Below are 14,195 nucleotides of genomic sequence, written 5' to 3'. Positions count from 1 at the left end.
GGACTCCAGTGCCCATTGACAAAAGGATGGATGAGATAAATTATTTTACCAATTGTCGCTGGCATCCGGAGGTCACATGGAAAATGCCTACCTATATGCTACCCTCCCTAGTGCAACTTCCCTAAATTTGAACATAGAGAAACAGACAGTGGACCAATTCCTTCCCCGGCACCAAAACGCAAGTAAAGTCCAACCAATAATTCAAGAAACAATCAATATCTTGTGTGCAAAACTTCAACGGTGCTCACTGTCCAAGGGCACCACCCTAAACAAGGGTAAAATGTAATTGCAATACTTGTATTGAAGTTGCACCACCTTAATATTTTATAAATGTATATTAATGTTAAACATTCAATTTGTTGGGCGTTCAAAGTTAGAGGTCAAATGTAAAGCTATGCTTGTCCTCTCAAAACTGGATTATGGAAAAGCCATCATCATAAGAATTTCGAAAACCCACCTTGCTCCCCTTACAACAGTTCTCAACATGGCTACTAACAGGTGTTAAACGATTTGAGCACTTTTCACCGGCCCTCAAGAACCTCAATTGGCTTCCCATCGAAGGAAGATGTATATAGAAGACAGCTTGCATCACCCACAAAGCACTTCACACTCAGAACCCAAACTACCTAGGTTCCAAACTTTCCAAAGCAGGAAGAACCAGAGCTCTGAGAAGCTCCAACTCATTTCTTCTCATCCCTCCCAAACTGAAAAAGAAATCCTCTCAGACTCGCTCATTCTCTGGAAATGCTCCTAATATCTGGAACGCACTCCCTAAAGATCTCCGATGTAACTCATCCTTGACATGCTTCAAACGGGACTATAAATACCTTGTGATCAACAAATACTTTAATACTCAAACGACCTAAACCATAAACCCTTAGGCGGACATTTGATTGTCTACGCTTCCTCCTTGTCACGCACGCCTTAATCTTGTTCTGTTACAATGCCCTGTACCTACCTTGACGGCTTAATGATCTTCCAGATATGTTTATCTGGATGCACCTCTATGTTTGATCTGTATACTTATATGTACATGTATGGAACGACCTTGAACTGTATGTTAAGTGATCTGATATAAATAATAAGTAAATAAAACAAAATATGCTTCCTGACAAATTGCTGCTCATTCCTTTAACATGAGACTGTCGTTTACTTTCCTTTCTCTTACTACAAAGTGAGAGGAGTTTGTGAAGTGATCTATGTGACAATCTTGCTCGGGTACAGAAAGTGTGAAAGGTAAGGCTGTAGGCTGTGATTTTTTTTCAAACACACAACACAACTTAAATACATGTAACATGAACTTCACAAAACTTTGAGTATTTATCAGCAGGAACGAAAGAACAAATGAAACACATTTTTTGTAATTCTGAAGCTTGATGAAAAAAGATTTTAATGAGATCAAACAAAATCAACACACTTTACTTGGTGCTGCACAAATGATAAATATTCGCCGAATCCCAATTGCTACACATTATCCTTTGCGTTATAGTTTTACCAGTAAAACTACATGCCTGTGCAAGTTTATTGGCCATTTCATTGGAAAATGTGCTTTCTGTAAATAACACTGTGCTACCGCACCATGCTTTATTAACATACTGGAGCGCATATGCTCCAAAAAGCATCTCTGCTATATTCAACACTCTTACTGTGCGTGGCTCATGTGATATACTTGTTCTGTCTGTGACACTTGGATTTTTCACAACCCCTATGACTTCAGTGATATACATTGATGGCAGCATCCCCATATTGAAAATTGTTCCAGCACCTCTGAATTACACACTATATACTTTAATTTCAATTCAAATTTTAAACTGGTAGCTAAGAAAAAAATAAGCTTCATTTCAAAACCCACGCCAGACATAACTTCTACTTTGAGGGCAAACATGTTTGGCTTTTTAGGAGACTCTGTTATGATATTCAGAAGGAGCTTAGCAAGTATGTCTGGGTTAACCAGCGTGCGCCGGTTTATTGAGTCAACATTTACCACATATTGGCATTGTTGTAAATTACTGCTGTAATCTCAACCCACATTTGTTTTTGTGGCTTTTCTTTCAAAATGGATATAGCATTTATGTGTATGCAATTTTAGATGTCCAGTTTAAGAATAAAATGTACTCCATGTAATTTTGCCTTTGGCCACTGAAAGCATACAAATTGTTTGGCAATTAAACTCGGCGAAGCAGCTGCCAATCTGTAGAGCAGAGATGGTCATCAAACCACTATGGGGTTTGTTTTCAGTTACAGAGCTCTAGCCATTTGTAAGCGCGTTTTTATGTCTCATATTATGAAATGTAAATATGTCAAATTTTGAAGTACCATGTTTCACTGTAATTGTTAGCAGTCATTCCTTTTAGGAGTTTAAATCAACCTTTCTAGACAAAGGATGTGATGAAGGTTAGGGGGTTCTTAAGCATTCAAGCAGACAGCATGAGTCCTTTTCATCTGAACTAGACCTTTTCACCTAAAGGCTAAGCATTCATACTGTATGACTTGACCGAACGGCTGTCCACAATACGTATTCTCACCTAGTCTTAAATATATGCAAAATCTCCACCTAGAGATGTATTACACTGCATTACAGTGCATTGCAGAGTGACTGTTTTCATCTGCTTGCACTGTGTTATGTTATGTTATGTTAAATTGATTTGAATGGCACACTAATTAGCTGAGAGGGTATTCAGGCACTTGAGCATGTTTGTTGGTTTGTGGTCCCCAAGGTGCTTATCGGTGTTTAGCTTCTTGTGGGACTCAAGAAGTATGGAGGAGGCTCTGATATGTTGAGTGAGGTCGTTCTATGTCTTGGGTACTATTTAGGAGAATTAGCAGCCTCCAGTCTGGCTTTTGCAGATGCAGCGAATGTCTGCGAGTGTGAGTGAAGCAGAGCATAGGTGTCTGGGGGGTTGGTGAAAGGTAGTGCGGATGTTCAGGTAGTCTGGTTCTGTGTTGTGCAGGACTTTGTATGTGTGTGTGAGAAGTTTAATTTTGCTGCACTTGGGAATGTCTAATATCTAAAGTGCATTAATTTAAATCACTATTTCTCCCCGTTAAAGCATGATTTTCAAACTGCACAGCTTTCAAACAGTGAGCAGTGTCTGCTTCCTTCTGTTCTGTACTATGCTGTCTGAAAACAATGCACTGGTTTGAAGAAATACTGGGTTAAATGTATGCATTTTAGAAACTTCAAGCTCAAATAAACAAGCCCTCGGTGCTGAGCCATGGCAGTTGATCATGATATGGCACTTAGTATATAATTTCACCTCCTGGACTTCACTGGAATGTATGAGAGACTATTTTGCATAAGAAAAAATGTTTTAATCGCCATGCTGTTTATATCGTTCTGTTCTTTATCTCCTATAAGCATTCTATGCAGTGTGCCCCTTGAATACCAAATCACCAATGTCGATGGTACAGAATATCAAGGACAGAATATCAAAAATAAAATATTGAAATATAAGCAAGTCTAGATTTTTGTTGGGACAGGAAAGTCCTCAGCATGGTAATGGACTTGCACCACTACCCTGAGTTCCCCAACTGTTCTGATGTCTGGACCCCTAATGCTGATTTTCATGTCATAGGCAAACATAGAATATGCGTATCCGCCATGACATAGGCCTCTCTCATGGATTGTGGTCTTTTTGGGCCAGGAGGGGCAGCCCAAAGTGCTGGCTCCTGCCTTAACCAGGAGCTGAAGGTGCTCCCTCTCCAGATTGGACGATCCAAGAATAGCCTTTTAACACACCCCAACTCACCCATAGCGAGGGAAGTAGGTCCTCATAAATATCGGACATACCTAGGGAAACAACAGCTTCCTTAACAAAGGCTATCCATGGCAATTTGTGTGCCCAATCGAGGGCCAAACAGTCTGCAAGGATCAGCCAGTTTAGCTTTAATTCCTCCCTGCACCAAATCCTAATCAAGCACAATAAGGGGCTTAAGGACACCAAGTCTTTCACTTGTCCAAGGCCAAGCTCCACCTGCACCGAAAATGCTGGAAAAGAATGTGGAACCTGTACCATCTGGCGTAGAAATTTATTCTCTGCCGATTGATTTCTATCTAAGTTTGCATACACCCAAACCTCACTGGCATACCGGAGTTGGGATTTGCATTTAGCCTAGTAGATATTTAGAATATCCCTTGGAACCCACAAGCCTAACCTGCTAGCAAAGCTGTAAGCCGTCCTATGGTTTTTAATAAACTCAGATCTGTTGGTCTCAATTAATGGCTTCCAAGAGCTTTTGGCATCAAATAAAACACTCAGGTAAGATAAATGCCATACCTTTACCCATAGTGGAATTATCCACCGTAAAGGACTTACCACTTGTGGATTTTGGGCCCACCACCATAATGTAAGACTTTGAGAAGTTGACCAAAAATTCTAAATTCCCCATAAATTACACATATCTGGCAAAAAATAGATCCAACCCATGAGCGGTGCGGGACATAAGAAACGTGTCATCTGCGTATAATAACACAGGAAGTGAACTATCTCCAACCCTAGGGCAATCCGCCGAGACTGATAGTAAAGTAAACTTTAGCCCATTCATGTATAAGGTAAGCAAGAAAGGGGCGAGAATGCACCCTTAGCGGACACCATAGCTAGTAGGGAATGAGCGAGTAGAAGCAGCCCACAGGGAAAACCGCACTGAAGCAGAAGTCTTAGAATGTAGATTGGCTGACAGGGCCACAATACTTGGGTCGACCCCCAGCTCACTAAACAGAGCCCAAAGTTTCACACAGTTTACCATATCAAATGTGGATGTTAAGTCCATCAATGCTGTGGAGATACAGACTGGGCAACCGTGTACTTATTTATAATTAAATGGAGGTTCAGGCTCTGATCTGCATTACACCTCCCCACCCTGAAACCATACTGAACATCACTAAAAATGCTGTTCTCCTCTGCCCACTCCCCCAATCTATTTAAAATCACCCTCCCCAGGACCTTTACCACTGCGTCCAATAAAGATAGTGGGCGGTAGCATTGTGTATTGTTCTTGTCACCCTTCTTGAAAATAGGGATGATCGCGGCTGTGGACTAGGAGGGCAACATCACCTCCCGAGCTGCTGCATTCAAAACCTGAGTCAAAAGTGGAACCCAAACCTCCATATTAGCCTGAACAAATCTAGTGGGATACTGTCAGGCCCAGGGGCCTTATTGGCTGACAAGGCCAGAATGCCCTGCGTGACTTCTTCAAAGGTAAAAACCACTGAGTCGCAAGCTATGTCCACTATAGACAAAGTTATGTCACCCCTGCAAACTCCCTGGTTGTAAACAGAATCAAAATGGTGGACCCACTGCTGTTCCAAGATGTGATGGCATATAACTGGGCCTGAGCCATCTAAGCAGCATGGGCTGTTAACTACTTTCCAAAAAAGAGAACTATCCCCTGTGTGTCCGCTCAACCTCCTGTGATTCTGGGCAAAACACGTAATCTCCTTGTGCCTAAAAAATGAATGTAACCTTGTGTCATGTAACTTGTGCTCAATTAAAGCGTTCCATTACCTTTGATTTGAGTTTGTGCTACATAAAACTGAAAAAAAGGAAATCTGGCAGAGGGTTGGGTGTCTTTTCCAAATCTGCCCCTTCTCTTAGTGGTTTAATCTAAAGGGGGGTTATGAGAGCATGAGAAAGGACACTTGGACAGACAGAAGACACTTTTTCTCTCCCTCTTTCCCTTTATTGGAGGGTTGCGGGCGGCGTTATGTAATGTGTGCCCTAAAGAGAAAGCGCCATTTAAACATAAAACAAACATTGGCAAATCCAATAGGTCTTGCCTATGTGAGCTCTATTCGGTTTGTCAATTTTTTTAGCCATGTAGCACAACAGGGCTGCTGCTGTGCAACATGGCTGAGAGTAATGAAAAAAAGTGCTATAATGATGCCAGTGTTGACAGCGCCATAGCACTTTTATATTTTAATTTCAACCATGCTGTACAGCAGCCATGCTGTTTTGCAACATGCCTAAAAAACATTGACAAAGCCAATGGATCTCATATAGGCGAGACCTCTTTGCTTTGCTAATGCTTGGTTTTTTTGCTGGCAGAAGGGAGGATGACTCAGGAGCCAACACGAACAATGGAGTGTGTTGTAAAAAAAAGCTGCTGCTACGTCACAGTGTATTTTTTTATTGTTAGGTTGGAGTCAACACAGGGGTTGAAGGCAACACGGAGGACAGGTGGGGAGTCATCACGGACAACGGAGGATTGGGGCAAAAAAAGGAGCTATGACGCTCTCAGGGGTGTCCGCATCATAGTGCTTTTTTTGTTATGGCAGATAGGGAGCAACACAGACAACAGAGAGATAGATTGTCTGTGTTGCTGCCCTGACCCTCTGTATGAGACTGTTTCAGTAGAAACAGGACAACCAATGGACTAATTCAGGGCTGTACTCGAAAGCAAATGCAGCCCCGGCAAATTTTACGTGCCAGCCCCAAACTGCTTGTAGCAAGCGAGCAAAGTCAGCAAATCTTACCACTGCAAAGGGGGTGTGGGAGATTCTTCCCCAATCATTTTTATAAAACAATCGTATATATGGTGTGTTGTACAACACATTTCATTTTTCATTATAGAACTTTGTCCTGTTATTGAATGGATGGATGGAAATTGGAGACAGGGCTGCATGGCTTAATGAATAGGTAGATGGTGAGGAGCGGATGTTCAATAATTCAAGAACGCCTGACAATCAATGAAGACTCTTAGCTATGTGTAGTACACTGTCACATTGCACTGGCCACGGGTGGGTGCTCTGTTTCTCATTTTATCTTTTTGCATTAAACCATCACCCTCCCAAAACTCTACTGCCATAAATCCGTATTAACACATTGCACTGATTTAGCACCTCAAATAACTAATCACAAAGCATTAAACTTTGATTAAAATGGGAGAGAGAATGAGATAACCATGTAATGTTTGAATTACACAACCTGAAACAAGGAAACCTTGCATCAATCCCTGCTTCCACTTGGCCCCACTGTGTGAAATTAGGCAATTACTTGTTTTCACAGTGTCTCTGTTTCTTTCATCATCACATAAGAGCACCTGTTCATTGCTGATCTGTCTAGTACCCTGGACGGCGTAAATAGCCACTCGCCAAAAGTAGGAGGTACGGTCTTGAGCAATCTTTTATATGCCGATGATTTAGCCTTGTTTAGCCACACCGTGGTGGGGTTGCAAAGGCTGCTTGACACACTGCTGCAATATACGACCAAGAACCAACTCGAAGTCAATTTGAAGAAGACTCAGGTTGTCCCATTCGGGAAGAAGCGATATACCGGTGGCGGAATGTCCTTTAGTAACAACAGCCTCGCCATTGGCCAGTCGTACAAATACCTGGGGGTCCATCTGGACTCCAGGGGCAACCTTATAAAGCAGCGCAAAGAGATTGCGTTTAAAGCAATGACGCTTGCGGTGTCATTGACTAAACTTTCAAGACACCTTTCAGGTCCCACCTTGTCTCCTCTCTTGGAAGTCCTGAAAGCGAAAATTGGCCCCACCCTGTCGTATGGCATAGGGATCTTTAAGGGAAAACTGAACAGGACTCTAAATCGGCACACAACCAAAATTTATGAAAAGGTTTTCCACTTGCCATACTCCGCATCCCCTCCACAGATCAGATTAGAGATGGGGCTATTGAATTATGACGTTTCCTGCATTGGGACATTTCTTAACCTCTGCCACAAACTTCGACAATCTAACCCAGGCACTCTAGAGACCCTAGTTTGGCAAGAAATAACTGAAAAATCCAGGAGGATCATTTGGTCGACTTTTTAAGGACTACACCCAACAAATTTCAGCTGAAGGCCTCTGGGCCCTCAATCCTAGTCAGACTGCATTTAAGCTCGCTATCAAAAAATGTGTAAGATCGCTATCACTCATTACTGACAAAGCACTATTTTCAAAACGAAGCCATGCGTGGGCAGTTATTAATTCCTACAATCGACTGACCCCTGCCACTTACTTTTCCAGTCACTATTAGAATGGGTGACTGGCGATTCTTGCAAAATATACCCCCCTGGCGTCGCGCAGAGGAGGACACAACTTGCAGAGGGTGTGGAGAAGCAGCAGAAACACTACTGCATGTGGTCTGCATCTGTCCCGCCTTCAACCACCAACGCAGGGTCAAGCTGAGGGGGGAATGGAATCGGCTGGGTGTTCGGACCTGTAGGCAAGCTATTATTGCAGCATTGAGTCCAGATAATATAGACTTAAACATAAGACTGACAAATCTGATCTAGCACGCTTACCGCAATTTTAAACAAAATCAGCCTGCCACTGCATTACCCCCACCTGTTTTAAACTAATCAATGTATTTTAAAAAAACCTCAATGTACTGGGAAAACAATGCTAATAACGGTTTAAATAGTAGCTCATGTGCATGGGGTTGTTTTATGTATGGACTTGCAGCTTAGGGGAGCAGTTTTAACAATTGATTGCTTGTACCGTTTTTATTGTTATGAATAATGTGAACATGAACTTCTCTTTCAAAGATATTTGTTTTATATCTAAATAAAGATTTTTTTTTTTTTTTTTTACATAAGAGCACCTTGAAATACATTAGTACAGGGTCTACAATGCAATAAAGCAACATACGTCATTGTTACTCCATCTATAGTAACTTCCTCCTTCTGCAAGAGGCTCACCTATATTTACAATCCTTCACGCTAGTGCTAATAAATCTTAGAGATGGTGGTTTCTGTGAGGTCTGGTCTTTACTATGCTCCCACCTCACTGGTTGATGTTTGGTTCTTTTTTAATGAAGTTAATATGCTACTTAAGTGACAATATTTACAGCCTCTTTGGCTATTTTAACATTACATTGTATTTTAATGTTAATGTGGAACTCAGAGTTCGACAACAGAGATGATTCAAGCATGTAAGTGTATGAATAATGCGACAGGTGGAGAGCTACTGTTTCAGGTAAGTAACATTTTTTATCTGTCAGTAGTGCCATGATCCCCCAAGGGGTGAATATGCAAACTTCAAAATATGTCTCTTATTTTAAGTCTTTATGATGTGATACAGGATCCAACTATACCTCACTGTTGAGGCGTAACATGGCCAAACCCAATCGAGGGTTGCTTATATTCCCTTCAGGATCCAACTATACCTCACTGTTGAGGCCTAACATGACCAAACCCCACCGGGGGTTGCTTGTATTCCCTTCTGAAGGTGACCTTGCATAGCAGTTTGGGATGAACGATTCCTACAAGGAGCAGGGTCAGTAATGATTTGCACAAGGCTGGTCTCTGTGTAGAAAGGCACAGTGGGAAAAAATCTGTACTCCAGTACAATTGCCAGTGCTTCCTCCTATCACATTTTGTGGGTTTCATGTCATGTTATATCAATACTGATGAATTTTCATTCTTCTCAAGGGATGCAGAGGCAGGAGGTGGTTTGTAAAAGGCTTGATGACAACTCCATTGTACAGAACAATTACTGTGATCCTGACAGCAAACCACCCGAAAACCAAAGAGATTGCAACACAGAGCCGTGCCCACCTGAGTGAGTACATATGAAAATAGACTACAAAAAAATATACAGAAAATGGTGTGCATGTCTATGATTGGAACAAAATAGCATTGAAGTTTAAAAATGTTGCAAAACCATAAATATGTTTCTGTTTTATTCGAAGATACAAATTGCAAATTTGTAGATTAGATATGTGTTTCACTGTTGGCTCATAAATATATTATGTGTAGTTATACATTATGTGAATGTTTCTCAAATACCACCCACACACATAGGGTATCTCATAGAAGGATAAGACTTTACAGATCTATCAATAATTGAGAGTTCTCACCCCCGAGGAAAGACTGGGTAATGACCTTCTATGTGCTATTGATAGGAGAGCGCAAAGTTAGTTTTGCAGAAGGTTCACCAGTGCTGTCGTGGAATGTGAAAAGTGGATAACAGGATGGATTGCAGCCAGTGACCTAGCATGATGTGCCTCAACTGATTAGGGCCTGGGAAGCAACTTAACATCAACAACACATACAATAATAGAAACCATAAAGTTAATGAAAGAAATTTAAGAGGCCACTGTTTTAATTCAAGAAAGCTGTTGCACTAACAATGACTAAATGCAGGACTGAAATACCCTCAAGGAAAACAAATCATCTCCAGAACTATTCATCAAGCAAATGAAACCTCTAAGCAAATTCCTCCTTTTCTGGTTTGTAAGGACTACCATGGTTGAACTGCACGGGGGGAATAAATGCTTGCTAAGATTGTTCTCAAAATGCCATGTGGTGGCATCGTTCTAGTTTCTTCCCCCTTTCACCCATAAAAGTGTCACACTGGTGTGGCCGCGCAGCGTGTTACGAGGTGTTTTGGGCAGCTGCATGTTGCACTTTACTTCTGTAAATCCATTCCCTCATGAAAGTTATTTCTAATTGTTTTTAACGGTGTTCGCATATTTAAGACTGTATTTTTTAAAAAATAGAAGCACTCTTACCGGCTTTCTTGACCTCGCGGTGTCCTTTTGTCAAAGCGGACCCGCCATACTCGGAGGTCAACGTTCTAGTTTCTTACCGCTTTCACCCATAAAAGTGGCACGCTTGCTTGGCCGTGCAGCGGACGCGCCAATGGTGCGACAAAGGCGTGCCAAAGGCAAGCCCGTCTGCTTCCGTCCGAGCGCCGACTGCGCACAGCGCCAGCGATGCTATCCGATTGGGGAAGTCTGGAGCTGGAAATATGAGGTATTGCTATTCTAAGGAACAGCTGCTTGAGATTGGGGAATCGGGGGGTAGGATGGGCAGGTTTAAGCTAGAAGAGACCGCAGGTCTGAATCTGATTTTGCGAGAAGAGATAGTCTCAGATGTGGTTTGCTTAATGTTAGATCTCTGCCTAAGCACCACCTGGAAACTCAACTGTTATTAGAAATTCATGAATTAGATGTGCTGTTCATGACAAAAATGTGGACACACCCTGGATCTGATGTGACCGGAATTGGCTTGCTCACCTGGCTGTAAAGTCTTCCATAAGCCTGGAACCAGTGGTAGAGCAGGTGGAGTGGGTGTTATTTTTAAAGAAGTATGGGACTTCACCCCTTTTGATATTGACAAGTTAGAGGGCATTGAACTTCTGGGATTTTCCATAAAGGATCCTAAGGCCCAAGTACTGACCTGTATAGTCTGCTAGAGACCTCCTGGGACAGCTAGCTCTCAACTACAACAGGGGTTGATTGAAGTCCTGAGCAACCTGGCATTTACCCACTCTAGATTGCTTATTGTGGGGGATTTCAACCTGTGGCCCAATGGGAACCTGGACTTGGGCTATTATAATCTTATTCAATCCTGTGGGTTACTGAGCCTACACATAAGGGGGGACATACGTTGGACCTAGTGTTTTCTGATGAGCAGATACTGGGAACAGTGGATGTCCTACTGGTGTGCTGGTCAGACCATCACCTGATTGCTTTTCAGTTATATAACCCCAGGATGAACAAACCGATTATTAGGGAAGTTAGGAACTTTCAAAGTAGGGATTAGAAGGTACTCCTGAAAAAGATAATGATATCGCCAATATTTCAGATTAACGAGGGTTGTGATGTAAATAAGCAGGTGGAAGAGAACTATGCAACATTCTGTGAACAAATAAACATTAGGTTGGACCAGATTGCGCCTGGAAAGAGTCATCAAGAATTAGGCAGACTGTCAGCCCCGTGGTTTAATGAAAAATTGAGTAACCTGAAACTGGGCTGTAAGCAAGCGGAAAGGAAATGGCGAAGGGAATATGCAGACGGAGATACCATTATCTGGAGGATGGCTATAGCTAAGTATAAAAAATACATTTTTGTAGCAAAAACTGAGTTTTTTACGGACACTATTCTAAAGGCACAAAATAGTATTAGAAGTGTCTTTAAGATTGTGGATGATATGGTCAACCCAGACTGTTCAAAAAACGAGAAAGGAATTATGTGATAGCCTAGCAACCTTTTTTGAGGACAAGATCAGTAATATAATTGATGGACTCAAAATGGGTAATATGCCTAAGGAATTACCGCTTGCAATGAGAGCGAGACAGGTAGGGGCGGATAAGTCATACTCCTTAGACCACTTTGATACACTTTCTGTGGAAGAGTTCAATAAAATGGCCTTAGGGGTCTCTTCAGGATCCCCTCTGGACCCGCTTCCACATAAAATCTGGAAGGAATTGGCTTCTGAACTCTTTCCGATACTTCAGCAAATCTGTAGTCAATCCCTGTCTAGTGGATCTGTGCCGACCTGCAGGAAACAGGTGCTGGTGACACCCCTCTTGAAAAAAGCATCGCTTGACCCAGCTACAGACCCTAAAACTACAGGCCCATTTCTCTTGAACCATACCCAGTTAAAATCTTGAAATGATTAGTCAGTAAATCACTCTCCCAGGTTTTAGAAACTAACAACATTCTGGACGATGTGCTATTTGGTTTCCGTCCTGGTCATGGAACAGAGACCGCCCTGGTGACCGTAATAGACTGTTATGGATGATCTACGAATGCGAGCAGACAGGGGACAGTCAGCCATACTGATTCTTCTTGACTTGTATGCCGCATTCGATACGGTAAACCATGAGGTCCTTCTGTCCAGGCTTAAAGAGGTTGTGGTTGTGGGCACTACCCTAAAGTAAATTAACCTCGGCTCAACCACCTGGTAGCAATTGCACGGGGCAGACATGCATAGTTAACTTAGGGTAATGTGTAAAGTATTTATGCAGTGCCATAACAGTAATAAAGTTGAAATGCAAGACAATAAAAATCCCAAGCCAAACTAGAAAAAAAGAGTAAAATTCAATAAACAAAATGGTACTAAAATTACAGAAATTCAATAAGGAGAACCAGTTGTTAAGTAGAAATAGTACCAAAAAGCACAAAGTGCAAATGATTGACAATGGTTATAGTAGCCTAGGACCTAGGTGCAAATTGAGGCCTACCGTGATGAAACACAGGTTGGATAAAACAACCAGGTTCTTCCTAGTCAAAGATTTTCCTTTATGCGTTAGGGCCTGATTTAGATGGATATGGGTCTGCCTTATTACAAGTGCAGTTATAGCCTGTGGCACGTGTAATAAGGCGAATAGGATATTCTTCAATTTTTTGTATTTTTTTAACATTTCTTTTTTTGCAAAATCTGTTCTATTGAGTTTATACTTTAGTACACCATAACACGTATATATGCCATCATTGTTAGGCGTTGCAGATGTTGTTTTAGGTACAATACATGCGCGTTCATGCATTCTGTTTGTATTGCAGTATAAAATGCTTTAGAAACAAGACTCGTAAGTACATTTGCGATTGAACTCCAATAGGCAGGCAGGAGAAAAGGGAAGAGAAGGGGGGAGGGAGAGAGGAAAGACATGTTCAATATATCATAGCTTACATTCTTGAATGTCCCCCTATACATATACACTGAGGCGTGCAGACTTACACGTTAAGCATTTGTACTGGCGCCCAAATACAGTTGGGTAACAAGTTTAGATTCACAGGAGAGCAAAAAAAGAAGAGTAAAACTTTGCATACAATAACTGTTGAAAGAAAGAAGACTCAAAACGTGTGTAACAAACCGATCAGTTCTTAACCCCCCCCAGTTCCATGTGCAATGTTGCATATTGCTTTGTTTGTTAGTGGCTGCCTGCCGCTGTATCTTGATACAGTCAGCAGATATCTATCCAGAAGGAGGTGACTTGGTGTACGCGCCATCCAAACGCGTGTGTATTAGCTACCCGTGGCCTGCGCCTCCGAGGGGTCCTCAGGTGGCGTGTCCTCACTACATTGCAAGGCCGTATATAGAGCGTCCCAGTATGTGGCGATAGGGAGGTTTCGCAGTCCCAGGGTCTCTTCGCGTCTGATGGCGAGACTTTCCGCCTTGGACCACGCGAGCATGGAATGCCGGCAAGCCTGAAAATTAAGGGGGTCTGATGCTTTCCACTGCTTACTAATCAACCTCTGGCCACTATCATTCCAAAGTTAAGAAACCTTGATGTGACCTTCGTGCTGGGTGTTCTGCGGAATTTGTGTAACAAATAGGTTGGCCAATCGAAAGGCGACTCCCGACCCGTGCAAGTGTGGATATTCTTCACATTTATTACAGAGTAATCTGTCTGACAAACTCCAAATCAGGCCCTTAGTCCTTGAAGTCCTAAACCGCTACAGGAGTATACTCCTAAAGAACCCTAGGAGCTTAAAAATTCACTTGGAGACTCACATACAGGTCGGC

At 42.1% G+C, this 14,195-nt stretch overlaps 1 protein-coding gene across 1 annotated transcript in view; it reads left to right on the top strand.

Annotated features, from left to right (window-relative positions):
- The window catches only part of LOC144820131 (A disintegrin and metalloproteinase with thrombospondin motifs 6), a 463,746-nt gene that overhangs the window by 304,722 nt on the left and 144,829 nt on the right, over positions 1-14,195 (top strand). Inside the window, exon 10 of the mRNA XM_078677765.1 lies at positions 9,372-9,501. Coding sequence (XP_078533891.1) covers positions 9,372-9,501 — 130 coding nt within the window. The remainder of the gene's footprint in view (positions 1-9,371; positions 9,502-14,195) is intronic.

This window comes from Lissotriton helveticus, chromosome 2_1 (assembly GCF_964261635.1).
Source record: "Lissotriton helveticus chromosome 2_1, aLisHel1.1, whole genome shotgun sequence".
NCBI lineage: Eukaryota > Metazoa > Chordata > Amphibia > Caudata > Salamandridae > Lissotriton > Lissotriton helveticus.
Note: the sequence above shows the minus strand (reverse complement) of the source record. Positions and strands in the feature narration are given on the sequence as shown.